General features: G+C 38.4%; 1 protein-coding gene across 4 annotated transcripts; it reads left to right on the top strand.

Annotated features, from left to right (window-relative positions):
* The first annotated feature begins 157 nt into the window (after positions 1-157).
* LOC100223080 (Putative N-acetylated-alpha-linked acidic dipeptidase) lies at positions 158-25,857 on the top strand. 4 transcript variants are annotated; one of them, XM_002188084.7, is made up of 19 exons: positions 158-356; positions 1,680-1,788; positions 4,771-4,957; positions 5,735-5,836; positions 7,357-7,482; positions 9,394-9,580; positions 10,678-10,771; positions 12,132-12,230; positions 13,932-14,017; positions 15,011-15,130; positions 16,455-16,537; positions 16,848-16,911; positions 17,437-17,504; positions 19,479-19,570; positions 20,399-20,489; positions 21,292-21,556; positions 22,380-22,461; positions 23,746-23,838; positions 24,502-25,857. In XM_002188084.7, exons 1-19 carry the CDS (start codon positions 239-241, stop codon positions 24,689-24,691), a joined length of 2,256 nt encoding a protein of 751 aa, XP_002188120.3. In that variant the 5' UTR covers positions 158-238; the 3' UTR covers positions 24,692-25,857. The 4 variants fall into 4 exon arrangements, with proteins under 4 accessions (XP_002188120.3, XP_030125051.4, XP_030125047.2 ...); XM_030269187.4 differs by lacking the exon at positions 158-356 and adding an exon at positions 395-765; XM_072927009.1 differs by lacking the exon at positions 158-356 and adding an exon at positions 786-975.
* Positions 25,858-27,645: the final 1,788 nt, after the last annotated feature.

The following is a 27,645-nucleotide window of genomic DNA, read 5'->3' on the forward strand; positions in this document are numbered from 1 at the left end:
TTCCCAACCTATTTGATCCTGCGGTTCTGCGAAACCCGGGACGGCAGGATGTGGCAGGGGCGTGGCAGAGGGGAGGCGAGCAGCAGAGCTCCGCCGTAGCTCACCCAGCGCCGTCCGGCGGGGCCGGGCGTGCGGGCGGGAGGGCCTGGCCCGGGCGGGGGGGGCGGAGCGGGGCGGGCAGAGCTCCCGGCCGGGCTCGGGCCGGGGCACCGCGGGCGGCGGGGCTGGGCCGGCAGCCATGTGGACGTCGCTCGGTGCCCGCTCGGAGGCGGCCGGCGCCAGGGCAGCCAGCGGCCGCTTCTGGGCTGTCGTCCTGGGAGCAGCGGCGGGGCTCTTCCTCCTCGGGTTCCTCATCGGTACAGTGCAGACCAACCCTCCCTCGCATCGGGGCTCGTCCAGCCGGGGACGTGGCTCGGAGCCGGGCCGAGGAAGGGCTGGGGTGGGGGGAGAGGCGGGCGGGTTTCCAGAGCCCGGTGGCCGAGGTGAGTCCGTGCTCAGCTGGCCGATGCCGCCCTCCGTGCCTCCACCTTCACCGCGGGCAGGTGCAGTCACTGACCCTCTATGGGATACCTCTGTTCTCAGCAGCAGAAGGGTTTTTGTGTCTTTGCCTTGTTTTTCTGTTTACTTTTTGTTCAAGTAAATAGGAGTAAAGTAGTGCTGTGAGCAAGAGAAAGGGGCGCTGGGTTTGTGAGGAAGGGACAAAAAACATACCCCTCGGCTTTGATGCCTTGAAACAGCACCAGCCGCAGCCAGAGAGGCAGGAAGGTAAACATGGGGCTGGAGGGGCACGGACAGGAAGGGAGAAAGAGTCTCTCAGTGTCCTACCTGCTCCTTGGCCCAAGCAGGCAGGACAGAGGGTTGCTGCCGCAAGAAATTCCCCCTTCCTACCTTCCTTCAGGGTTCACATATGAATGATGATGAGTTTACAGAAGGAAGGAAAACAAAGGAACCACTTGTATTTTGCAATGCCATTTGGTATGTACTTGGGATTGCTGCCATTGGGAAGCTCCGACTGAATTCCTCTCTCATGTGGAGCCCTTTACTGTGCCAGTAACCAGTGCCTCACTGGTGCCAACTTGTCACCCTCTTGAACCCACTGGTTCTGTCATTCACACTACCCATGTCGCTGCTGCTGCACATGCACTGAATGTGCCCAGTCTGACTTTAAAACAGATGTCAGGAATACTTCTCTTTCTAGTCAGCTGTTCCTCTCATCAGAGTGGTAGTGCTTGCTCAGAAAGGGAAGGACTCCAGAAAGAAGCCAGAAAGACCAGAGAGTGAGAAAGGAGTTACAAGACATCTGTACTTTACAAAGTGGGCCTGTGTTTCCGTGCATTTTTTGTAAAGCTACTGTCTTATTCTTGAGGTAACTATATAACTGATAGCATGATGCTCTGGTGCTCAAGGATGATAGATAAGTCTCCTTAGCGTCTACAGGAAAATAACTGATGAATAAATGTAAGATAGTATTTTATAACCCTCAGCATCTACCTTGTGGGACTAATACTGCCATCATTTTGCAGCCTGCATTAGGATGTAGCTGCTTGTATGTGCTGAAATAAAAACAGTTCTAAAATGTAAAATAGTGAAAATCTTGTGGTGTCACCAAAGAGAAGTGGTATGTGTCATGGGAATATTTCTCTGATGTTTTTACTTTGGTATTTTCATGTGTTGTACAGGCTGGTTTGCAAAACCTACAGATAAGAAGACATCTCTGAGTACTCATGAGGACATGAGGACAGCATTTATGGCTGAAATGAAAGCGGAAAACATCAAGCAGTTTCTTTAGTAAGCAGTGTGTAGACTAATCAGTTCAGATAAGAAAAAAATCAAATGGGAGTCAGCCCAGTGATCACAGAATCATAGAATTGGTTGGAAGGGACATTAAAACTCCTCTGGTTCTAAACACTGTCCACTAGACAAGGTTGCTCAGAGCTCTGTCCAGCCTGGCCTTGAACACTTCCAGGGATGAGGCATCCACAGCTTCTCTGGTCAACCTGTGCCAATGCCTCACCACCCTCACAGTAAAGAATTTCTTCCTAATATCCAATCTAAAGCTGACCTCTTTCAGTTTAAAGCCATTATCCCTTCTTATAGCACTACATGCCCTTGGAAAAGGTACCCCTCCAGTCTTCTTGTAAGCCCCCTTCAGACCCTGGAAAATGCTGTAAAGTCTCAGAGCCTTCTCCAGGCTGAATGGCCCCAACTCTCTCAGCCTTTCTTCTCAGGAGAAACACTCTAGCCCTCTGATAATTTTCATGGCCTCCTTGGGACTTTTTGCATCATGTCCTTGTCGTTCTTCTGTTGAGTCTCAGAGCTGAGCACAGCACTGCAGCTGGGGTCTTATAAAATGGAGTAGACGGGAAGAATCACATCTCTGACTTGCTGGTCATGCTTCAAACAATTCAAAACAATGGAACATTACAATATAGATACTTAAAATTTTATTAAAATTTAATTGATGTAATAAATATTTCTATTTTAGTAACTTAGATGCTTTAACTACAAGTACTTGTACCTGATTTGTTTTAGGGATCTTGTAAATGGATTTTTTTTTTCTCTTAAGAGAGTGTAGTATTTGTTAAAATCTTATATTTGTTCCAGTCAGTAATAGGACACAAGTCATCATTTATTGATAGGAATTTACTTTCAGTGTAAAGAAAGAGGACCAGCTATTGTAGGAATAATCAACAAATTTGGATTTGCCCCATACTCCCCATCTGAATACATAGCATGGGGTTGTACATGTACTAAATTACTAAAAGACCAGTTTCAGTTCATGGGATTGTGGCAATCCCACTGCTTTCATTTTAAGTGTATTTGCCATGAACTACTACAGATAAATTATCTCAAAAGTATGGTCTCTTTGCTATGTAGCAGTCATGTACTGGACTATAATATACACATTCAAAACCAAAGATTTAGGAGTTTTTAAAGTCTTAACCTGTATTTTGACTTTTGCAAAGTCAACTGTTGTTAAACAGCTCCATGAAAGGACCTTCCTGCCCTTTAAACTCCCCGTCTCTTTAAGCAGAAAGCATTGTATTTCATTTACTGTCACGTGGCCAGTCCTGCAGTGAAATACAGCAGATGTTTAGTCACTGCTCAGAACTACCTGTACAAGCAGTCAGATTAGAAGAGAAAATGAAGAAAACCACAATGTTCAGTTAAATGAGGGGGTAATACAGGAAAATGTTGTTGCATAAATAAACTTCTAATGAAAATGGGATACTTAAACACTTCATAGAAAACAACCATTCTCATTCACAATAGCACATAATTGTGTCTTGGTTCAGTATATGTCATCCAGAAGATGATACTGTCACTATAACAGTGACTTTTAGTACAGTATTAAATTTTAGCATGATCAGAGGAACATAGTTTTATTCACCAGCATTTGGCTGCTAAGGATATTGTCTAGTTTGGAGAAACAGAGGCTGAGTGGCCACCTTATTGTTCCCTGCAGCTTCCTAAGGAGGGGAAATGGCAAAAGAGGTGCTCTTTTTTTCTCCCTGATATCCAGTGATAGGATGCATAGGAATAGTTCAAAACTGCACTAGAGAAAGTTCAGACTGGACATGAGGAAGCATTTCTTTACCAAGAGGATGCTCAGACTTGAAACAGACATTCTAGAGAGGTGATCAACGACCCAAGCTTGTCAGTGTTCAAGAGACATTTGGACAATGCCATTAACAACATGCTTTAACTCGGTCAGTCCTGAATTGGTCAGGCAGTGTGGCTAGATGATTGTTTTAGATCCCCTACAAGCAAACCATTTCTATTTCTATTATTTCTATTTCTATAATTTCTATTTTTATTTCTATTCTATATGAATAGTTCTTTTAAAGTAGATTTCTTTGATGGCTTGGGTCTTATATGAATTCCAGAATTTAAGTTTTTCCTAATCTCACATCCCTTCATAATTGAAGATACAATTTCCTTTATTGACACTGGCTGGTGCCACACATGCTTTTTTGGCATGTTAATGGCATGGTCATATGATAGAATGAGGACATCATGATGACGGCCTCATTGAACTGATGGTTTTTTCAGCTGGCTCCACAGCTGGGCTTTCACAATGGTCTGGACAGTTATATATATTTTTTTTTTTTTTCAGACAATGGGCTGTTCATTATTTATGCTCTCTTTCACTGTTTGTTATTCATGCTGGCATGACTTTTAAGTCACAAACTGTTGAGTTTTTCTGTCTCTTGTTTATACAGTACTTAGAACTTGCTCTCTTTTACTTGCTAACAAGACACACTAGAAGTGAACTTTTAGATAAACCAGTATTTGTGCCAAAATTAATTAAAATTGTGGGATTCAAGGAGAGCATCTAGTTAATTACAAGTAAGGGCTAGAGTAATTATACACATTTCTAAATTGAATACACAAAAATGATTGTACTCAGTTCTTTTAACCGTTCACAATGATAAGGTCTTACTGTGCATAGGAGTGCATAGACCTACTGTAGCTCAGAAGGCAAGGAGTAAAGAAAGAACAGGACCCCATTGCTGGTGTCATCACACCATTCTTGTTAAACCATGCTGCAAGGAAGATTTAAATACCTGTGCTAGTTTAGGACAACCTGAAACCCCTAATCTCAGTTTATGTGTGCAACATAACAATATATAGATGCAGAGAAGTTTTGGTCCTTATTTAGCCTGAGTATATCTGATCATCTCTATGAGGTTTATTTCCAGAAGGGCTAAGAGGAGTTCTGCTTATGACTTTCAATGCTTGACCTGCTTGTTTTTTCCTTTTCTCTAGCAATTTTACACAGCTTCCTCACCTAGCAGGAACAAAGGAAAATATGCATCTGGCACAGCAAGTCCAAGCTGAGTGGGAGAAATTTGGTTTGGATTCAGTTCAGTTGGTTCATTATGATGTCTTGCTCTCTTATCCTGATAACACTAAGCCCAACTACATCTCAATAATTGATGAGCATGGCAATGAGGTAAAAAAGCCACCAGTTTTTCCAACCAGGAAACAAAATCATTTTCATGCACCTGGGAGAACTGTCCTCTGTTCATTTAATGGTATTGGGCCTGGTAACAAGCTCATGGAAATCAGGGATTCAAGTTTGCATTTATATTTTGCATCTTTGTTTCATAATATATTTGTTAGGAATACTAATATTTACCCTGATTCATACAGCATCCAGACATATGGGTTAAAAAACAATTATGTAAGAGAATTACTTCATGTAATTCAATTGTTTGAAAATTACTCTGTTATTTAGAAAGAAGAAAGAAACCCTGGTCAGCACCATTATTTGCATTGATTCATTTTACAGTACCGATGATTCAGCTAAATTCAGTTTATGGAAGATTTGAATTTAAGTCTCAAGGCATACTATCACAAGGGGGATGAGTTTGTTTCAGACTGGCTGAAGTGCATATAGAAGCTTCAGGGATGAACAGAATGCGAGTATTTTTACCACTGTGATCTAACCTGTTCTTATCTGCTGTACCCAGACCTCTTCAGGGAACCCTGTGTTCATTTATGCAGGATTTTTTGTGAAGAGTGGAGATGAGATTTGTAAATTCACACATTGAACATGCCTACTGAAAAGGATGCCCAATGCTTGCTAAAACTTTGGCTATTTCTTAGGCAGAATTCTAAAACCAGAGTCCTTTCGATTGCAAATGCTTGTGAAATGTGCTTCTGAATAGAAAGTATTTATTTTCCATATTGCCTTGTTTACCTTATTCCTTTTCTCCTTTCCCATTAGGTTTTCAACACATCATTGTCTGAGCCTCCTCCTCCAGGATATGAGGCTGTTAGAGATGTGGTGCCACCCTACAGTGCCTTTTCAGCTCAAGGAGTGCCCGAGGTAAGATAGTAGAATGCTACATAGTAAAAGAAATAGAGGTAGGAACAGAAGTAGGAAAAGAAGCAGAGACAGAAATAGAAATAGTAGAAATGGAAAAGATGGAATACCACAGTGTACTGTAGCATAGCAGAGAATATCAGAGACCAATTCAGAATAATTTGAAATTCCTTAGGCTTTAGTTCAAAACCCAATTTACCAGTAGTAGGAAAGGTGACCTAGCTCTGATGTTCTTGGGATTATTGTGATGAAGCAGTGCTCAAGTTGAGCAGTCATATATATGTTTAATATTTTTCTCTAGTTTGAGTCAGAACTGGATTTTATTTTTTCTTTTTCTTAAAAACTGTGGTAATATCTTTAATATCAGCTGCTGTAAACCTCCCCAGACATTTCTGTAGCTGCGCCATTGTTTCCCATCATGGTGAACAAATAGACTGTTACATTTACCTGGCCAAATGAACAATCTCACTTTTCAAAATGCTGCTTGCCCAAGGCTCACACTGACAGGTATAGCTGCACAGTGTTGAGTATGCTTGAAAAGCTTTTGCTGACATTTCTAGCTGGCAGTAAAGGTGTTGGCTGTGATCTGAATTTAACGCTAATCTTCATGTCTTGTTATACAGATGGTATCAGCTGATGAGCTTTCTTTGATAAAGCCGGCCTATGTAACAGGAGTTTACTGTTCTATGATCATTAGGAGTTTCAATTAATCTTTTGTAAGATTAGAATTTCTTGGTATTGTTCTCAATATCTTTCCTTTCTATATGTAGAATAATTTACGTTGACAGAACCCTGGTCCAGGCTCTGCTTTAAAGTTCCACCTAGAAAGATGCTAATGCTTCTACTCACACAGCTCAGTATTATATCAGTCATGTACTTTGTGTTGTTTGTTAATAAGCCGTTCAAATCCAGAAAACAAAAGGAATACTGTATCCTTTTGCTTCAGACACTCGAAGAAAGCTGGAGAACCAGGCAGATAATCTGTACTCTGGAACATAAGAGCTTTGAGTGTTCCAAGAATTGCAGTGGGAATTTTGAAAGCTAGTGTAACATAAAATTAATGGGTTTTGACCTTTTATCATAACATATCACCCAAGAAAGATGGAATAACATCACTGCTTTGTTCAGATTGCTGATATGTGAAAAAATGATGAAAAGTTTAAAAAGCTTCAGCTTCCTTCTTTAGGAAATTATTTTAATTAAATATGAAAACTTTGTTTCCAGTGAAAACAATACCTAAAGACAAGATTGTAATTTCAAAATCTGATGCTTTTCACCTTATTACATAACAGTTTGACAGGACCTCCAGGTACTTATCTAGTGCTTTTAGCAGTAGCATTCTCCAGCAAGCTGTTGTCTGCATCTGTACTGCAAACAGCACAGGAAGGGAGCATGTATAAAGTTCCTCAGTTGGAATACTCAGTGAGGCCAAAGCTCTTCTGAGTTCTTATCTTACTAGATCACATACTCCTTTCAACGTGCTCTTTGACATTATTGTTTCAAATCTTGCCTCTTTCTCTCAGGGCGAGTTGGTGTATGTGAATTATGGCCGCACCGAAGACTTCTTTACATTAGAACGTGAAATGGGAATTAACTGTACAGGAAAGATTGTTATTGCCAGATATGGGAAGATCTTCAGAGGAAATAAGGTAATTCCTCTGTATAAAAATGTTGCTGCCCTTCTCAGTGTTTGTTGCTCTCACTTCAGGTGTTCTGCACTTCAGCATTTTCAAGAGACTGAAATACTTCCCTGAGGTGTTCTGGAGATTTTAGAGTAACTGAGTTTCCATAGACCTGTGTTCAAAGATGATTATGTAGTATTTCTAGGATAAAAATAAATCAGTTGGAAAATGTTCCATATTTTAATATTCATTTGCATTCTATAGGTTGTTCCAAAATATCACTAATAGAGTGTCATACACTCTTAATTTTGAACTAGACTGTTCTTCCCTGTTGGTTCAGCTGTTCTTTACCATGTCTATATTGTGTTTCTGTATAATAGTTTCTGTGCACCAGAGAGAACATAACTCTATGAAAGCTATTTTAAAGTTCTATATTTGGTTATTCAATGTCCCTGTCATATAAATTTATTTTTAAACTACAGTTTTTGCAGATTTCCATGACCTAACAGGAAAGGACATAATCCTGTACGTACTTCAGGCATACTCTCAAGTTATTTTCTCAAAAGAGATGTAAGAAGACAGTCTATTTTAAAAATAGAGTGTTCAGCTCTTATTTAACAACTATTTTGACCCTAATTTGAGCAGGATTATTATTTGTATTTGTCAGTTACCTAAGGGTGTCAAGCACTGAATTCACTGGATGCCAGTTTTTATTATATACTATTGATTAATCTTATGTGAAGCTTTTAAATAGATAACTCACTGGTTTATATACATATCATTTTCACCAGTGAGAAGTGGTATATAACTCATATTGTGGGTCAGATAATACTTTCACTAAATTGTTTACCACTCCTCAAGGTACTATATGAATGGCAAAGACTTAAAAATTGAAGAAGGTATTACTGTCTGTGAATCTTTCCTTAAAATGAAACATAAGTATCTTAGAGTTACTAATATCTAGAGAGGCAGTCTTCCTGTGATTTGGAGATTATATGCCCTCCCCTCATTTACATAAAAGGATATCCTCATTCTTACAGTAGTATTTCTAATGACTCCTTATATACTGAAGAATTTGTAGCCTATATAAAATATGGAGAACTGTACTGGAAGTTTTTAAACTTCCTAATGGTGTGCAAAAATAGGATAGAGTATGTAGGCAAGTTCTGTGTTTCCTTAAAAAAAAAAAAAAAAAAAAAAAAAAAAGCGAAAAAAACCCCTATGATATTTCTGAGTTTAAATGCCCAAATTTAACACTGTTGAGAATTAGTTGTCACTCTGTCACAATCCATCACTGTCATATCTAGTAGCAAACCAGATTGGAATGTCAGAATGATATATATTATGCAATAATAAAGTCACACAAGAACACTTTTAAAACAGCATGCAGGTCAGTCCTTCTGCCATAATGAGCCTAAAATGCAGGCTCTCTGGAGTTAGTCTTCTTCACAGCCAAAGGTAGTTTCAATCTCTCCAATTACAATCTTCCTGTATAGACCAGACCCTGAGATACATTCAGAGATAATTTAGGTAAATAAGGTAGCTACAGGACTACCTGAAAGATACTGTTGCATTAATATGATACAGGTTTTTTTCTGTTCATGTTGTGAACATTTCAATAGTCAGCTGATTGTTTTGATCTGGATGACAGAATGCAAACTCAGGTTATGTAGCAATACTGTGGAGGATGTTTTCCATGTCACTGTTATCTGCTAACTAAAAGTCAAAGCAAAAGCAAGCCTTTCACTTTCATATGAAACCTGATATCTGTATATATATTTTTCAGAAAATTGCAAGACAGTTATGGGCCCTTGACTTATCCCAAGCACTGTAAAAGATCCTGAGGAAAAATCACTGTAATTTATACTTTGTTCTGCCCCTTGAACTCTGGGGTCAAGCTATAAAGGACTGGATAGGGACAGGAGATGTGCTTTGCAGGTGAAGAATGCTGAATTGGCAGGTGCCAAGGGAATTATTCTCTACTCTGACCCTGCTGACTACTGCGCACCTGGAGTAGAGCCTTATCCAAATGGCTGGAACCTTCCAGGTGGAGGAGCCCAGCGTGGAAATGTATTAAACCTGAATGGAGCAGGGGATCCTCTGACTCCAGGTTATCCTGCAAAGGGTGAGTGACTCTAGAGAAAGCATTCTCTGAGGGTCTGGTATCAAGAAAGGGCAGAGGATGTTTTCTCCCTTATAACAACACACTTTCTTTCTTAGTCTTTGTTGCTAAAAGGCAGCTTTGGGTTTGACTGCTGCCACTTCTGTAAATGGTGGATGAGAGAAAGTGAGAGGGGAGCCCTAGAGTGCTGATCTGTATTCATCACCTTCACCTCAGTCTTCCTCAGCTGTTTGAGTTGTGCCTAAGCTGTTTCATTTTGCAACTAAACCAGATCATTTTGATGGAAATTCATTAAGAGCTATTTATTCTAGCACTTGGGTCAGCATATCTGAGAGAGGCAATCACCTCAATAAAAGTAGTCCCTAAGTGATGCCTCTAGGCAGTAGAACCTGTGCTGGAAGGGGTTATATATTCAAAACAGCAGCATGGCAGAGCAGACCATGAAGAAGATTTCTGGTTCCTCATGCTAGATCACACAAATGAATCCCTGTCTCCCTCAATCACAAAGGTAAATGTTGTATTAAGGAGGAAACTATTCTGTATATGCTCTTGTCCACGTCATGAAGATTAAGATTTGCAAAAAAAATTATTTGTATTTGAGCTTTGTCAAAACAAAACCTAGTTTTTGTTTTGTACATGAAAACAACAATCCAGAATATTCAGTAGTCCAGTGTATAAGATTTTATCTGCTTCTCTATATCAACTGGCAAATTTTTTTAGTTCCCAGCTGAATGTTCCGAGTATCACACTATGGGCTCCTTGTTTGCTTTGTTATTTATGTATAGCTTAGCCTGAACTTCTTTCCCATGAAGAGAAATATTTCTATGTAAAAGTATTTCACCCCAAAAAAATGAAAAAATAATTTTAAAATTTCCAGCCATCTTTAAATGCATCACTGCAGACTGTGGGAGAACTTTGATTAGTGTCTTTCTGAAAACATGTTGGTAAAGCAGAAAGAATGAAATTACTGGGAAGATGTCAGCTCAGCTCCCGGGAAAGTGAAATGATTATTCCTGACTCCAGTGTTAAGACTGTGCTAAGAATTGTACAGCTTCCTTCCGAGACTTGTAAATACAAAAATATCTATCTTTTGCTTTCAGAATATGCATACCGATTAGACAAAACCAGTGGTGTAGGTCTCCCAAAAATTCCAGTTCATCCTATTGGCTATCATGATGCTGAGTCATTACTGCGGTAAGTGCGTGGGAGACACGAGGTATTTTTAGGGTTTTTTGGAAGTTATGAGAGTATTTGAAAAGAGAGGAAAAAGACTTTTGCACTCTTCTTCTCCTGTAGCTGTTGAAATAATATGTTTGTTTCTCATTAGAACCTCTGTAGGAGATAAGTGTTGTATCTGTTGTTACATATGAGGTATGGGCAGAGTTATCTGGAAATAGTCTTTTGTAATACAGACTAATATGTCTCCAAATTTTCTTTTCTTTAAAACTTCACAGTTATCACTGTTATCAGGATAACTGTTCATGATGATAAAGGTATAGATTAAAAAACTTCTTTTATCCACTGCCAACTAGTAGTGATAGAGCAGATTACTATATATGTATAAATATAGACTATAAATATGATGGAGTAATATATAGTACAAATATGATGTAGTCAGACATTTCTGTTCAATAGGTATTAAATAATACTAGAACTTGGTTTTAATAATTATAAATGAAACCTAAATCCTTTAAAAATACTGGGGCCTTGTTTTCACTTTTGTCTTGAGAAGTCACAGAGCATCTTGTTATTCCTGCTATCATATTTTTATATAAACATTTTCCTCAGGGCCTGAAGACATGTTGAAGTGTTCTGTGTATTAAAGCTTGACTGAAGTATGTATTTACAGTAAAAGACATGCTTTCATTCACAATAAATATACTTTGCTTCCTAAGAACCAGAACATTCAGCATGCTTTGTATCTCAAAAGTTCATGTCAAAAATAAAAGTCCTTCAAGGGAATAAGTCTGGGTGATTGAAATCCACCAAATTACTGCATTTCCAATTGTGTTAACAGGAAAAACATGGCACTTCTGACAATGGAACAAGAAAGGGTGACCTGGACTGATCATGTTTCTGTACTTTAGCCTTCTTTGGCACACATCAACTGCCTGTGCTACAAATTAGACAGGGTGTGCATGGGACAGGCACCATAAAACCACTACCTGTACTGTTAAGTTATGGAATGTCCTGAGTTGCTCTCTGCTAATTCAAATGCAAATGCGGTTCAAGGCAGTAGAATGTTCCAGGGACCATTTACAAGAGGCAGTTTATATGCCAAACCTTGTGGCCAACACTGTCTTCTAGGGTAGCTGAAGGCCATTCCAAGCTGATCTCTCTGCCCAGGATTGTTGTTCTATGTTAATTTACTAGTATTAGTGTAGCTAAAGCTCCAGATTATCCTCCTGCCAAAGTTTGCAGTATACATTGTCTAAAACAAAGACCAACACTGGTTTGCATGTTCATGGGATCTAGCAAAGTGTGGTTTCACCCATTTCTTTGGTGCTGGTGTAAGAGGTCTGTAACTAATAATGATTTTTTTTTTCTATAACAGTAATATGGGAGGACAGGCACCACCTCATAGTAGCTGGAAAGGAAATTTGAATGTGTCTTACAACATTGGTCCTGGTTTTACAGGAAATTATTCTACAAGGTCAGTTTTGTTTCCGAAGGAGAGTGTTCTTGGGATCAGGGAAAAAAACAGTAGAGCAATAGAGTTTGACCAAAGATAAAGTAGCTGGGTTTATTTATATCATTCCTTTGGTTTTGGCTATTTTCTTGGCTGAAATGTGCTCAGTGCGAAGCATTGGTACATTATGTCTTGATTGGATGGATATGACCTACTTGCTTTAGTTTCCAGCTAGTCTTGAACCAGTTTCATTTGAAAAATAACTAGCCTTTGATAAACTATTTGTTGAGAGTGCTTTTTGGGGTTTTTTTGGGGGGGTCTTTTTTGGTTTGGGTTTTTTTTTTTAACTTTTGTTTTCTTTTTAAATTCATATGAGTCCAGGTTTCGGTCTTACCTTTTTACTTATATAAAGAAATATTAAACTGCTTCTTATAAGCAATTTGTCCTCTCAGCTTTTCCAGAAAAAGAGCTTAAACTCTGATGTCAATTTTATTGCTTCAGATTGTTTTTAACTGAATTAGTAATTACAGTTTAGGACTAAAGTCTATGTGTTTCAATGTTGTCTGAGTGCAATGTACTGACTTCATATGAACTGTTTAACTTCATATAATTGTTCATACTGATCTTTATATGAACCCTTGGGGCTGAGATGTTATATCTTCAGCTATGGTACAGATAACCAACTCTTGATCTTGTAGAAAAAGATATCTTAATGCAACTCAGGTTGTCTTATTTTCTGCTGCCTGAGATGCTGCAGTAGTATGGACTGTGCTGGAATGTTCTTGTTTTGGCTAGGATAGAGTTAATTTTCTACACAGTGGCTGGTATGAGTCTGTTTTTCATTTGTCATGAACACAGGGTTGATAACATAGAATTGTTTTTGTTATTGCTGAGCAGGGTTGTTGTTGTGAGCAGAGCTCACACAAAGCCAAGGCCTTTTCTGCTCTTTGTGCTGCCGCACTGGTGAGAGAATGGGGGGTACATGAGAGCCAGGACAGGTGATCCCAGCTGACCAAAGAGATATTCCAGACCATCTGACACTATGCTCAGTACATAAAGTAGGGGAAAGAAGGAGGAAAGGGGAGACATCAGGACTGATAGTGTTTGCTTTCCCAAGTCACCATTACATGTGATGGGGCTCTGCTCTTTTGGAGATGGTTGAACAGTTTTGTTCTGCTTGTTTTCATGGCTTTTGTTTTATGCATAAAATTGTCTTTATCTCAACCCATGAGTTTTCTACCTTTTACCCTCTAGATTCTCTCGCTGCTAGTGGGGGAGTGAGTGAGTGGCTGTGTGGGGTTTGGTTGCTGGCGGGGATGAAACTCTGACATGGAGTCAGTTTTGATTTGCACCAAACTGCAGAAAATGAGTACTATCTACCTTTTTAACATTAGATGCTTTCCATTTTTCTTTCACTATTTCAAATTTAAAAACTAGCTGCTAGCAAAAGATCTTTGGAGTTCTGATCTTATTATCTGTATAAATCTTATTGACATCAGAAATATTACACAGCTGTCAAGGGCTAAATGCTGTTCTCATTTGTGAAAGTATGAATCCAGAAAAAAACTACTGTAGTATTTTCAGATTTACTTTGGTTTAATAGGAGATAAATTTGGTCAAAATGCTTTCCTTGTCATTTATATTGTACACTTTTGAAAGGTGTCAAGGTGTTTGATTATCTAATCTGGTGGATTTTCTCTTTGCATTTTCTTCCCAATACACTAGAAAGGTGAAAATGCACATTCATAGCAACAATGAAGTAAGAAGGATTTACAATGTGATTGGTACCATCAGAGGCACAGTGGAACCAGGTGAAATCATTTTCCTTCAGCATAATCTGAGTGAACAGTGACCTCTACATGTACTTTATAGTTACAAGGGGGAGATGAGGAATATAGTTTTCTCTGAAATATTGTATTGCATGTTCTCTGAAGTGGTATTTGCCCTGGCTTTCATATGGTTCAGGGTATGTCAGCACTTTCACTGTAAATGCTGATTTTCAAGGGGGAGTCATAACCAAGATGTAAATATTTGCCTTCAGGCAAGTAACTTTGCAATTGAAAGAATATTTTTAAGTGGATATTCTCCACTAGGAAACATGGGAATGGATTTTGTGTTCCATCAGAAGACACTACATCCACCATTATTGACTTTTTCTCTATCTTATGGGGTTTTGTAACCAGTGTGGTTTTATAATCTAAAAAAATCCAGATATATAGACATTCCTAGAATGATTATAGCATCATTTATCTTCTGACTGCAGCATTTTCCTTTTTGCCTAAAACACAACTGTTAAACATATTATAGTAGCACAGAGACCTAGTATGAATTTTATCTCAGTAATCATATCTCTGTCATGATTTGGACAACCCTATTTGTGATTGATTATGTATATCCAGAGAAATGCTGCATTCAGCACACGAATTCAAAATGTTGTGAATTTCTGTACTGTACAGATATGACTAGTGGATCAGCTTCACCATGAATCACACTATGGTGAAGTATGGAAAAATGCTTTTATCTTTAGAGGAAACCTGTAGTATATTCAATAATAGAACTAACAACATGGAGTTTGAGGTTTTAAGTCTTGTGGGATCCAGTTACTGGGTTTGACAAATTCTTCAACACTGACTGAAAGTACAGAAAAATGACTTCAGAAATTTAAAACTTTTTTTCCTTTCTATCATGTATATTATAAACTATTAATCTGTGTTGCTTGATACATATGTGGAAAATTAGAAATTACTTCAAGTTAACATCTCTGTGTCAAGAAAAAAGTAAACTTCCAAAATTAATTTCTCTAGACAGATATGTCATTCTGGGAGGCCACCGTGACTCATGGGTATTTGGTGGCATTGATCCTCAGAGTGGGGCAGCTGTGGTTCACGAGATTGTGAGGAGCTTTGGAAAACTGAAAAACAAAGGTAATGTAATAAAAGAAAAAAGCGCATCAAAGTAGCTACTCTCATCAGTGTTTATTGATTTCTGTGAGATTTAAACATATGTTTGAAATTAAAAACATGTATCTCACTGGTATCTTGAATAAACAGGCTGCTGTGCACCTTGGTGTATGTGAAGTTCTCTCAAGAGAACGTACACCCAGAGGGAAACAAAACAGAATGGGGGATGCTGAAATAAACACAACATTTAGGTGCAATTGGCTACTCTGTATTTGGGGCAGATGTGCCAGTGATGTTATAATACTGGCACAATGCTGAACTTCATCAGAGCCACAGGCTGAGCATTCTCAGCACTTGACTGTGGCTTGGAGGCATACTCAAGAATAAGTGAAGAATGTCAGTGTAATGCTGAGAATGAGCTGTGCAAACATAGTAGGAGGTAATGGTTAAAAATACTTCATGCCTACTTGCATTACAATAGGAACAAATGTCAACTGCACCAAGTTTCTGTTGCTGTCAGAGCAAATGCTGCCTCCCTATCTGACATCCCATGGAAAGAAGCTCTGACATAAATACTGTGTTAGAGAAATGTTCTTTACGTGCCTATTACCCATAAAACCTATTGACATTCAGTTTTATTTCCATTTCTTCCCAGTAACTGAATATCAGGGGAAGCTGTCTCTGAAATGCAAATGAGGAAAAAAAATTAAGTTTAAAAAAACGGGAGTAAAAGGTGAAAAGGTTCCAGTAGCTTCAAAGGAAACTTTGGGCTGAGGTACAGCATCAGGGCAATAGAGCCTGTTCTATTTGGCCTGGGTTTAAATTGAATGGAGGACTTCAAGTGCAAGATTTTTCTTTTGAAGGTGATCTGTCAAAGTTACAGGGAATTGCTTAGGTTTTGAAATCTGGCATTTGAAAGACAGGTCAAGGAAAGTCTGTAATAGATATGAAAATATGTCACTTTTCTGTCAGAGAAGACACTGATATACAATGTGTACTAGACTGAACAGAGCAAGAGGATTAGAAAAGCCTTCTTTCAAGAATTTGTGCATAGCACATTATTTTTTCTTAATCGGAGTTTTAGATTCTAGAAAATTTTCTTGCATTTAAAGGTGAGAAAAAAATACATTATTTGGCCCAATATTGAAGTAGAGGAGAGATTGCTACAATAGCAAATCATTATTAGATAAGGTTACTGAAGCTGATGTTACAGTTCCTTATGTATATCTTTTTCCCCACAGATCATGGTAAAAGAAAAGCCCCCCAAAAATGCCATATGTTTTCACATTAGTCATGTAACAAGCAGCCTTTATTTTTGTAATACAATTTTCGTTGTCTTTCATTTCAGGATGGAGACCAAGGAGAACAGTGATATTTGCAAGCTGGGATGCAGAGGAATTTGGCTTGTTAGGATCAACAGAGTGGGCTGAGGTAAACCAAGAGTGTTCAAAAAGAAATTTGCATGGTGGCTGCTCTTTGGGAAATCTGCACTAGAAGGAAGCACTTCTTCCCTCCCACCACTCCTCCCTTATACACACACACTCCTTCCTGACACACTCTCTCTCTCCCCTGAGTTTCCTTTTGAACTATCAAGAATCTCTAGCTTCTTGCACTTTATTATATCCTTCTCTGAAATAGCTGTTTCTTTTGTGAATGAGAACAGCTTTTTCAGAGAAGTCCCTCTAAATTCTGAGGGACAAAAAATTTATCAGCATTTTCTTTCTTTTTTTCATTCTTGTAGGAAAATGCTAAAGTATTACAAGCACGGGGAGTGGCTTATATCAATGCAGATTCTTCTGTTGAAGGTACATGGATATGAGTTGTGTTTTATAGGAATAGTGATGGTATGACTGGGAGGGATTTTGTCTTGGAGATTCCTGAGACCTTCCATGTGATAATTTTTGTTGCATTAATTCAGAAATGAATATGGGGAGAAACAATGGCTTGGAGTCATAAAGTATCCTTCAGATATTCATGTTGTTTCAGGGGAAAAGTCCTTTACAGTAGTGAGCCACTCTGTGGGAGGTCATAAGAGAGACAAGAAATGTTGGCCCCTGAGTACTGTGGCAACTCTATAGAGTCAGCTTCTTCTCTTATAATATACATAATAATCATTGGGACGTAAGAAAAGCTCTTAGGACTTGATTAAAAAGCTGGGCTCTAATTCATCCTTACCAATAAAGTGCACTGAGAAGATCATAGGAAGGCTCTTCTCAGCTTGCTCCTCATAAAGAGTGTAGCTTCCTAGTGCCTCTCTTATTAATAAATAACAGCATGAAATTTGATCTGAGGGAACTTCTTCAAATAAATAGTTTTTCATGTTTTTTCAGGAAACTACACACTGCGAGTGGATTGCACTCCACTGATGTACAGCCTGGTTTACAGTCTGACTAAAAAGGTAATATCGCTTGAAATTTTTAGCGGGTATGTTCAGTGCTCACTTACTTTATGGGGCTCTATCTGAAAAAATATGCTGTCAGATCTTTCTTTTCTGACTGCAGTACCCCTTTTAGGTCAATAGCTAACGAAGTGGAGCTTTTTCCCAGGACAGATAAGGGGAGCTTATCCAAGCTTATACCATTAAATTAGTAACTATTCAGGGTTAAGGGATTTTTCCACTCCTTCTGTGAAAGCATTCCTTCTAAGGACAAAAGCATAAAAGCATGCTGTGAACCAGAGGACAGAAACAAGTATATACTTGGTTGCCCAGATCAATTACTAGAATGCCCATGGTAGTAGGAGACTCTGACTCCCTTTCGGCAGGGGAAGAAGTTAGGGTGGCTGCCATGTTGTTTTTGTGTGATGTGACAGGTTTAGTCAATGTGCTCAGCTTCAGTGTACCATGTTAGTTATTCTTTGTCTCTGACCATAAGGCTGTCACACATTTGTGTGGCACACAAAATTGGGAGATAGGGACCTTTAGGCATACTATATTAGATGTAAGATGTTCCTTGCTTGGGGAGTGGGTCTGAGAGGCTGGGATTTTATTTCTGGGGGTTTTCTGTTTAACTGTATTAATCAGTGAACATTTTACACAGTTTTTGTGTGTATTTTAGATGCCAATGTAATGTACATTCAACTACTGCGTACATTCTGTGTATACTGTGAATTTACTTTATCTGCCTTTATCTGCTTTATGTATTCAGTCATTTTATTATTTATTATCTCTTGGAAGCTGGTATTTGACTGGTGCAAAAGTAAAGGAAAAGTAGTAAATCAGTATAATAATTTTCTGGCAATTAAAAACAGCATATAAAATGTAGCTCTTTTTAAAGGGGGTACTCAGATAAAGAGACTTCTGTCCTGAACTCTAGAAAACTTGATGACCTGCAGTTCCCATGGTAACCTATGCTAAGTGAAGGTGTTCAGAACTGTCAGGAAATCAGGTCAGCAGAGTCCCAGTTTGGACGCCAAGAGCCATCATTAAAATCTTGACCTAAATACCAGTAAAAATGCTTGTGTAACCCTTCCTCGAGTTAGGAAGCAAAGGCTGATGAATGCATGTAACCACAGCTTGTTGGTAGCTGATATGTGAAGAGAATACTGATGAGGAAGCATGTCCCATGTGATCCCATCCATAGTTAATCTGTGGTAAAAAGTTTTCATGCTGATAGTTCTGTTCTGTGGACAATTTCCTTCACAGACAAATCCCCAAATAAATTAGTTTTAATTTGATTCCTATTGTGGAGTAATTCTTAGATAGAAGACAGATTAATAATGGAATATATATTAATAATCTTTAATAGATTCAAAATAATAAAACCTCAGCAGTTCACCAATATAAAGGAAATATGAAGAAACATCTTTATTTAAGCTGCTCAGTTACCTTCAAATTAGTCAGTGCTAGGAATGAACTTTAGAATGATTGTGATTTGTATACCTCTCTAGCAGCTATGATAACAGAAACACCAGGTACTGTGCACTTTGCCCTTATAAGGTTGCTTCTACATCCATAAACATATTTTTTGTGAACTGAAACAAGGTAGAAGCAGTTTTAAATTAAAATAAGAGAAAATTGAAATTTTCTGCCAAAGTAAAGCAAAATGTTTTGGTTTTGTTAGGGATTTCTCTGTTGAATATTTAAATTAAATGGCTGAAAATTTCATAAAGAAATACCATAATTTAAATATTGACTTGAAATGTTTTGCTTTTTTTTTTGCATTTTCTTCCATCCAAATTTACCTATTTTTTAGCAAATAAACTATTATTCTGGAAAATGCTATGCATTTGAAATGTTAAAATGGAAATGCAGAAAGGTTGAGGGACTTAAGATGACTCACTCATAACCCTAAGCCATAGGCTTGGTTTGATGACAGGTTGTTGACTTGTTATTTGGTAACATTTAAAATTGTACCCTTTGTCTTTTTTGTAGATACCAAGTCCTGATGAGGGGTTTGAGGGAAAATCTCTCTATGAGAGCTGGTATAAAAAAAATCCATCAAGTGAATATAAAGAGGTCCCCAGGTCAGTGACAAAAGAAAACAAATTACATACCGAGCATTATTGTAACTTGTAGAGTGTGGTTTTTCAAGAAATACTCATATGAAAAACTGAGTTCTGAAGAGAAATGGTGTGATTCCCAGCTGGCATAAATTCCAGAGGTGTAATGATTGCAGCTGATACACTGCTGTACAACAGGTTTGTGACCCTGCCTTTGTAGATGAGCAAGAGGCTTTATATATGAAATGTGTTCTTTTAGTTTATAGAAGTTTAGACAAATAAGGTAGTATGCACAAGCCAGTGGCTATTACACAAGATGTTGACTTGACAGCTTTCCTTTGCATTTTTTTCCAGTCTTCTGGAAGGCCTCTGAGTTTGGGTGGCTGGGGAGCACACCAGGCAGGATTTTACAGCAATGCTCTTCAAATTTACCAGGGGATTTCTACAGGATCTCAAAAAGTGATTTTATTCCATGAAGTCATGCTGGTACTGCTGTGATATCTCTGAGTTGAGAGCTTGGGATAGCGGAAATTCAGCAGGAGAAAGGCCATTCGTTCTTGTCAGTGATAAAAAGACAGTGAGGTATATTCTCTTCTTGAGAAGTGGATATTTCTGACCCTGAGAAGGGTGACTTTGATCCTCAGAGAATGCAGTTGATGAGGTGCAGGTAATTCAGGAGTCAGAGGCAGTTCATGATGGGTGTATTGACAAAAAAGAGCACACTGGGGAAAGACTATGTAGTGTGTAGTGACTGACTGCTGAATAAATAACTGCCATGGTATACTTGGAAGCAAACTAAAATTATACCTTAAGTATTGTCACTCAAGGCATTTTCCTCTTTCTTGTTTAAAGAATAAATAAACTGGGTTCTGGCAATGACTTTGAAGCATTTTTTCAACGTCTTGGCATTGCTTCTGGCAGAGCACGTTACAGTAAAAATTGGGTAAGTCTGTGTCTTTCTAGTTTGGTCTCTCTTGTAACTGCCTGAATAGCATCACTTGTAAAGGAGCCATTTAGACTTCCAGCTTTTTAGGATAGTGTAGTTCAGTTCAGTGTGTCAGAGTGGTGTCTAATTACTACAACTCTACGTCCTACCTCAACACCAATATGTAATAAATAAGAATGATCGACTTGTCACTTAGACAAAAGGACTTTTGCTCAGGGTAAATGGATGTGCTCAAAATTACCTATGGCTGATGAAGTCTTCTAATTAGTTTATGGTGACTATTGAATGATTTGTAACTCTTTATGAAGCTTTGAATTCAGAATGGTTTGTGTTTTATTGAAAATATGGGTTGGGCTCTGAAGCATACTGGGAGAGGAGATTAACTGAAAAGTGTTCAAGGAGCAAACTGTTCAATGTGGTCATTTCCTCTGAAAAGGAAGGAATATGCAAGGACACAAACAAATTATTATTGAATCCAAGCTAGAGGAGAAGTCCAATCTCACCTGGATTTAGCCAACTGAAAGTTATATGTCTGTGCTTAGGTACCTTCTTTGGGCTGTGTACATGGTCAGTAGAGATTTCTCCAAATGACCATTCATCTCAGCATAGGTTAATGTCTAAGAGAGCCACTACTGACCAGTTCACCTTCAGCTGTCTATAGTGGCTACATAGGATTAGTATGACCTGAACACTTAAACTGTACCATGCCGTGAATCCCACACCAAAGATTTTCAAGCCACACTGAAATAGACACAGCTGAATAATGGTTCTGATTTTGGCTTGGTTTCCTTTGTTTCAGAACGTGGCAAAATACAGCAGCTACCCAGTTTACCACAGTGTCTATGAAACCTATGAAATTGTGGAACAGTTTTATGATCCCACGTTCAAGAATCATCTGACAGTAGCTCAGGTACGGGGAGGGCTGGTGTTCGAATTGGCCAACTCTGTTGTGCTTCCCTTTGACTGTAGAGATTATGCATCAGCTGTGAGCAACTATGCTCACATCATCTATAATTTGTCAAGGAATCACGAAGAGGAGCTGGCAACATACAATGTATCCTTTGGTACGTACAATCTTTCTTCACATTCCTGCTCTGTTAATGCTAACAGTGCCATATATTAATGGATGACTTAGTCATGACCTGGTATTTACCTTATGCTGTATGAACAGTAAATAAAACAAGAGCAATACCCTCCATTAATTTGAAATGGGAATATTTTGTCATTAGCATGCCTGTGTGGGGATGACCATGCCATTGGCAATAGAGCTAACACTTACAGTTGCATGTACTTTGACCTGTGTATGATTCGCCAGCATTGACAACAATATATCATTGTCATGTTTCCATAAAAAAAAATCACATTGTTTTGCAGTGTTGGAAAGTTCTGTGCCTGAAAAACCTTTTTTTAACTAGCAACATTACAAAATAATCAGTTTAAGATTTGGCTGCTAATGGCAAATATCAGGTGCATGTGCATGTGTGTACACACACCCACACACGTTCTCAGTCTTTCTCAAAACTCTGTGTGGAGGGACATAACCATAAAACACAGGTTGCTGGGATTTGTAAAATCTCAGACCTACCTGAACAGTCTAGTTCTGATTCCATAATCTGGTTTTTGATATTGCTGTACATTCTTCAAGTAGCAAATACTAAACAATATTCATAACAATACTTACTGCTATTGTTTCTAAGACAGGTTTTCACACATAATTTCGTATTTTTTAATGTAGGAATATAGGGTCATTTTCTTTTCCTTCAGCAAGACTTTTAACAGTTCATGATCATGATCACAGTGGAAGATAAAGCTTTAATTTAAGAATTTGATTTGTTAAATCGTATCTTCTGAATTTGAAGTTAAATACTTTGCTCCTGCTCCCTCCAGATGCTCTGTTTTCAGCTGTGAAGAATTTTACAGAAGTTGCTGCTAGCTTTCATGAGAGACTGCAACAAATAGATCTCAATAAGTAAGTTCAACTCTTTTTTTTTTTCTTACAGTCAAATACTCCATGTAGTACTCTGAGCTTAAGAGGGCTTAATCTTCACTTGCTGCCACTTAATGGAAAGAAAAGAAATAAAGAAACTGTAGTTGTGGCATGCTTTTTGATGAGCTTTCAAGAAATTCTTTGCACCACCTATGCCAAAAGGCCTAGTTTGCACTTGACTTAATTTATTCTTTGTAGGCCATGCCCAAAATGACAAGCCAAACTTCCTTTCATATATCCATATATGTATATTCCATTTCTTGGTAAGAATCTAATTTAGCCATATGCTTACCCTTATGGAATACTAGCTGAAAATAAAAGCCATCTTTTTAATGGCAGCAACTTTCAGATAAAGGAGTTAACACTAATCTCTTATGCAAAAGATGACATTTATGACATATAACATGTGTATGACATTTTCAAAATGGCTTTATTGATGGTTGGCCTAAATCTATGCTTTAATTAAACCAGCCAATTTCAGTTTCTGTTTACACCACTGTAAACTTGAAAAAATTTCCTTAATGGTAGTAGAGTTAACTCCAGTTTTACTGTGATATAAATTTTAACATTTTTTTTATTGGTGAATGCCTTTGAAGGTCTACAAGTTACTTTGGATGTAAACCACCAAGCCCACATATATTCTGTATAACCTCATCACAGTTTTTTTATTTATTAAGCATCATAGTATGTGCAGGGCTATTAAGAGCACACAGACACAGATGGTCTCTGCTCTAGGGAATTTAAAATCTACCATCAGAAATATACAACTCTCAGAAGGCTAAAAAGAGGATTTTAACATCACAGGGTTCATTTTTCTGATATGTTGTGATTTTATGTAAAAACAAATGCAATTTTATTGAAGTAATTTGTGGCTGACTACCTTTCTGGAAAAGAGGGTCCTTAGAAAACTGTTGTACAAAGGAAGAAAATGGTCTAAGCATCTTCATGAAAAGGAAATAAAGGAATGAGAGAAAACATGAAAGAAAACACCTGAAACACTGTATTTTGATGCTATCAGTTGGACTTTAAAAACAGCTTTAAGAGACTTTCCAGTTATGAACCAGACTCTGTCACAGGACAGATCAGCATAATTCGGTTATGCAGGTTAGCTGATAGCATGGGCTATCTTTTGTGGGCTACAATTAATGTTCAACATCCCAGATCTACTGTTCTTTATAAATCTAGATGTGTATGCTGGGGTAAGGGAAGGATGAACACACTGCAGTTGACATATGCAACAGATTCCCTTTTTTTATTTTCCTTTAGCTTGCTTGCTGTCAGATCACTAAATGATCAGCTCATGTTTCTGGAAAGGGCTTTCATCGACCCTCTTGGACTACCTGGCAGGCCATTTTATAGGTGAGAAAAGCTTACTTTTCACTTTTCTAATGGAATACACTATGAAAATTCCTTTAAGATTTACAAGTCTCTAAATGGAGTTATAATGATTTTATTCAACGCAGCAAAAGTACACAAGACATGAGGAATAACATGAAAAGGGACACTGAAGAAAACTTCAGTGTGAAACACTGTACAGAATGAGGAAGATTCTTGTTGGAAACCTACTCAAATAATTTCTCTTGGTTTTATTTGGCTTCTAAACAGATGGGAAAGTTTAGCCCTGAAGTCATTTTAAGTAATTTTAATTGTAGAAACTTCAGGAAGTTGTTATTATTTGAAAGCGAAATAGTATCTAATTGAAGAACCTACAATTTGATCAATTTTAAGAGCACTAGCAAATGTGCTGTGGAGTGCAGTACTGAAACAGCAGGGAAGGAGTTCAGTGGTCCTCTCATCCAGGTCAAGAAGTAAATCTTATTTAAGAGGCAGTGAATAAATGGTCTTATAATGTATCTTATGTTATTTTCTTGCTTCATTGACTTTAGCTACTATTGCTGCAATAATCTTATTTATTTACATCTTCAATGTCAAGTGTTTACAGCTGGTTTATAAAACATAAAATAGTATGTTTTATTTTCCTAATGCATCATATTGTTATTTTTTCCCTCAACTTCCCTACAGACATGTTATCTTTGCTCCAAGCAGCCATAACAAATATGCAGGAGAATCCTTCCCAGGAATCTATGATGCCATGTTTGATATCGAAAGCAAAGCTGATCAACATGAAGCCTGGGAAGAAGTGAAGAGGCAGATTTCCATTGCAGCCTTCACTGTGCAGGCAGCAGCAGACACACTGAAAGAAGTAACATAAATATGAACAATATAATCATCAGTGAAGACTAAATCTGACAGTTTGCAGAAGTCTTAAAAATGGAGCATTTGAAAACACTAGGAGGATTGTGACAAAGAGCAAAAAAATCAAAAAATCTTGGTCTTTACAAATAATATACCCAAGCTGAATGCATTTAGTAATGTTAACAAGGTAATATACTCATTCTGAGATCTCAGGATTTAGATGTCTTCTGAGTTGAGACTGATAATGTTTCAGGTTTTCTCCCAGCTTTGTATTTTAAGAATTGCTAGCCATTGGATTTATTTTCAGAGTTCTGAATTTTTCTGGCTTGATTATTATAGTGATATCCATCTTCTCTTCAGGAAAACAGAATTCATATCATGTTTCTATCAGTTACTAATATTGTTGTTACCTTTTTGTTATTTACCCTGCGATTGCATAATTATACCTCAAGACGGACCTCTCAGCCCTCCTTTTCCACAAAGATTGAGATGGACATGGAGATGGGAAAACTGTCCCATACCACATGCAGGATCTATAATAACGTAACAAGGTTTGGGCAGCCAGCCTAGAATGTTCATCCATGACATTCTTTTCCTCACATGCTGAACCTTGTAGCTGTTTGCAAATAAATTTAAGCAAGAAGCTTTTATTCACTGGAATAAAAACAAGGCAATACATCTTGTCAGGCATATAGTCATCTAATGAAATATCTTTCAAGATTATGATCCTACTGTTATTCTTTTAACCAAAATCTAGCCTTGCTATGCCTTGTCCCTGTAGAGATGTTTTTAATATGAAAACAGAAGCAAAGAAAACTCATCATGTCCTTGGTTTGAAAGGATACCAAATTATAACCATTTTTGTAGAGTCTGTATATCTGATGATCATGTGCTGTTTACTCTTGTGACAGACCATGGGGCAACCAAGATCAGACAGAGAAGACTCAGAAAATCAGATCCCTTCATCTGCAGTTTTGCCACTGGACTATTACTAACCTCATGTACAGCTAATATTTTGTGTGATTTGATGTGTCATGTTAGCTCAGACCTCTACCATGTCTTAAACTACTGTCCTATGATCTGATGGTTTTCAGTACTATGGCATATTATTTTCTTTTCAATGAGGCTTCATTTAATCATAAATATTTTTGCACTTCACATTAAAACCTTCTAGACAAGTTACTCTAATTAAGTCATTATTTTGCTTAACTGTTGGTCTTTCTGATAAAATAATCTAGTTTACCAGTTAATGGGAAATGCTCTTATACCCATAGTTATTGCACAGTTATTTTCACATTTTTATGAGCTGCTTGGAGTAAAATGATGGAGATGTCTTCCCCCAAATCCAGTGCTGAGTTTTTTGTCACTGTGAGCTGCTCCACTACCCCACTTTTACCAGTGGAGAATTCATTATGACTGTCTATAATCTACCTCTGAAAAAAAATAGCCAGGTTAGTTTAGTTATCTTACACTAAACGATTTGTTTGCAGCAATCAGGATAATAATAAGCCAAATCCACCATGCAGAGAGGGGCAGCAATAAACAGCTCCTGTTGATCAGGTGGATGCATTAACAGTATTTTTCTATTGCTGAGGAGGATGAACTGAAGTGCCCAACTCCAAAATTGTGGAGATCTTTCCCTATGTGACCTGTACACTGCTTCAGCAACTTTTTCTTTCAGTCCAGAAGACATAATTTTTTTCTCTGGCTGAAACATAGCATTGTTTCATTTAAGTTTAATTAGGGCCCTTTTTAGTAATAATTAGCAGTCCTGGCCCAGGATGACACAAAATACAGAAGTAGTTAAACTCTTAAACTACAGCAACATCCATTAAATAAATGTGTTGCCTGTTCCCTAATCACTGCAGGGAACAGGATACAGAACAGAAATTTTCTCTCTCCTAATGACTACAAGCTGAAGACATAGGCTTGTGTGAACCTCATGAAGTTCAACAGGGCTGAGTGCCAGGTGCTTCACCTGGGTCAGGGAAATTCCAAGCACAAAGCCAGGCTGGGCAGGGGATGAATTGAGATCAGCTCTAATGAGAAAGTCTTGGAGGTGTTATTGGATGAGAAACTCATTGTGACCTGGCAGAGTGCACTTGTGGTCCAGAAAGCCAGCTGCATCCTGGGCTTCACCGAGAGAAGCGTGGCCGTCAGACTGAGGGAGGGTATTCTATCCCCCTGCTCTGCTCTCATGAGGCCCCACCTGCAGTGTTGTGTCCAGTGTAAGGAAGACCTGTGTAAGGAATCTGGAGAAGAACCATTAAATCACAGGCCCGGAGCACTTCTGCTGTGGAGACAGACTGAGACAGCTGGGCCTGTTCAGCCTGGAGAAAAAGCTCCATGGAGACCTCACAGCACCTTCCAGTACCTAAAGGGCCTAAAGAAAGCTGGAGGGGGACTTTTTATAAGGACATGTGTGACAGGACAAGGAGGAGTGACCTTAAGGTGAAGTGCACAGTCCCTGTATTCAGTGCACAGTCCTTTACTCTCTCGGCCTCACTGGGTACATTCTCTTGTGGAAGAAAGGGTCAAAGTTTGCACGCTGCTGCACTTGTCAGCTGCCAGCAATGTAAACTTTTAGTTGGAGTCTGTTAATAGTCTCCTGAAGCTCAAGATAAAGACTTAGATACAAGGAATCAACATCTACTACCACTGTAATCTGATAGAAAGAGTGCAGAGGCCGTGAGAGAGTTCAGTGCAACTGGCAGAGTCAGAAGGAAACTACTGATTTGAAATTGCAGTTGAGAATTCCCCTGTTGCCATTTTTCCTGCCAGAGCTGTCTTTCCCACAGATCAGGGTCCCTTGATCTCTCAAGCTGCAAGTTCAACCTTTATTCAGACAGTAGGTTAAGCAGCACAACAGTAGTGTATCTTTCTTGCTGCAGATATTAAGCTTTAGGGCCCAGTTACTGAGCAGCTACAACCTACAGTTTGCAAGCTCTGGCATTCATTCTGTGCTTCATG

The sequence above is a fragment of the Taeniopygia guttata genome, chromosome 1 (genome assembly GCF_048771995.1).
Source record: "Taeniopygia guttata chromosome 1, bTaeGut7.mat, whole genome shotgun sequence".
NCBI lineage: Eukaryota > Metazoa > Chordata > Aves > Passeriformes > Estrildidae > Taeniopygia > Taeniopygia guttata.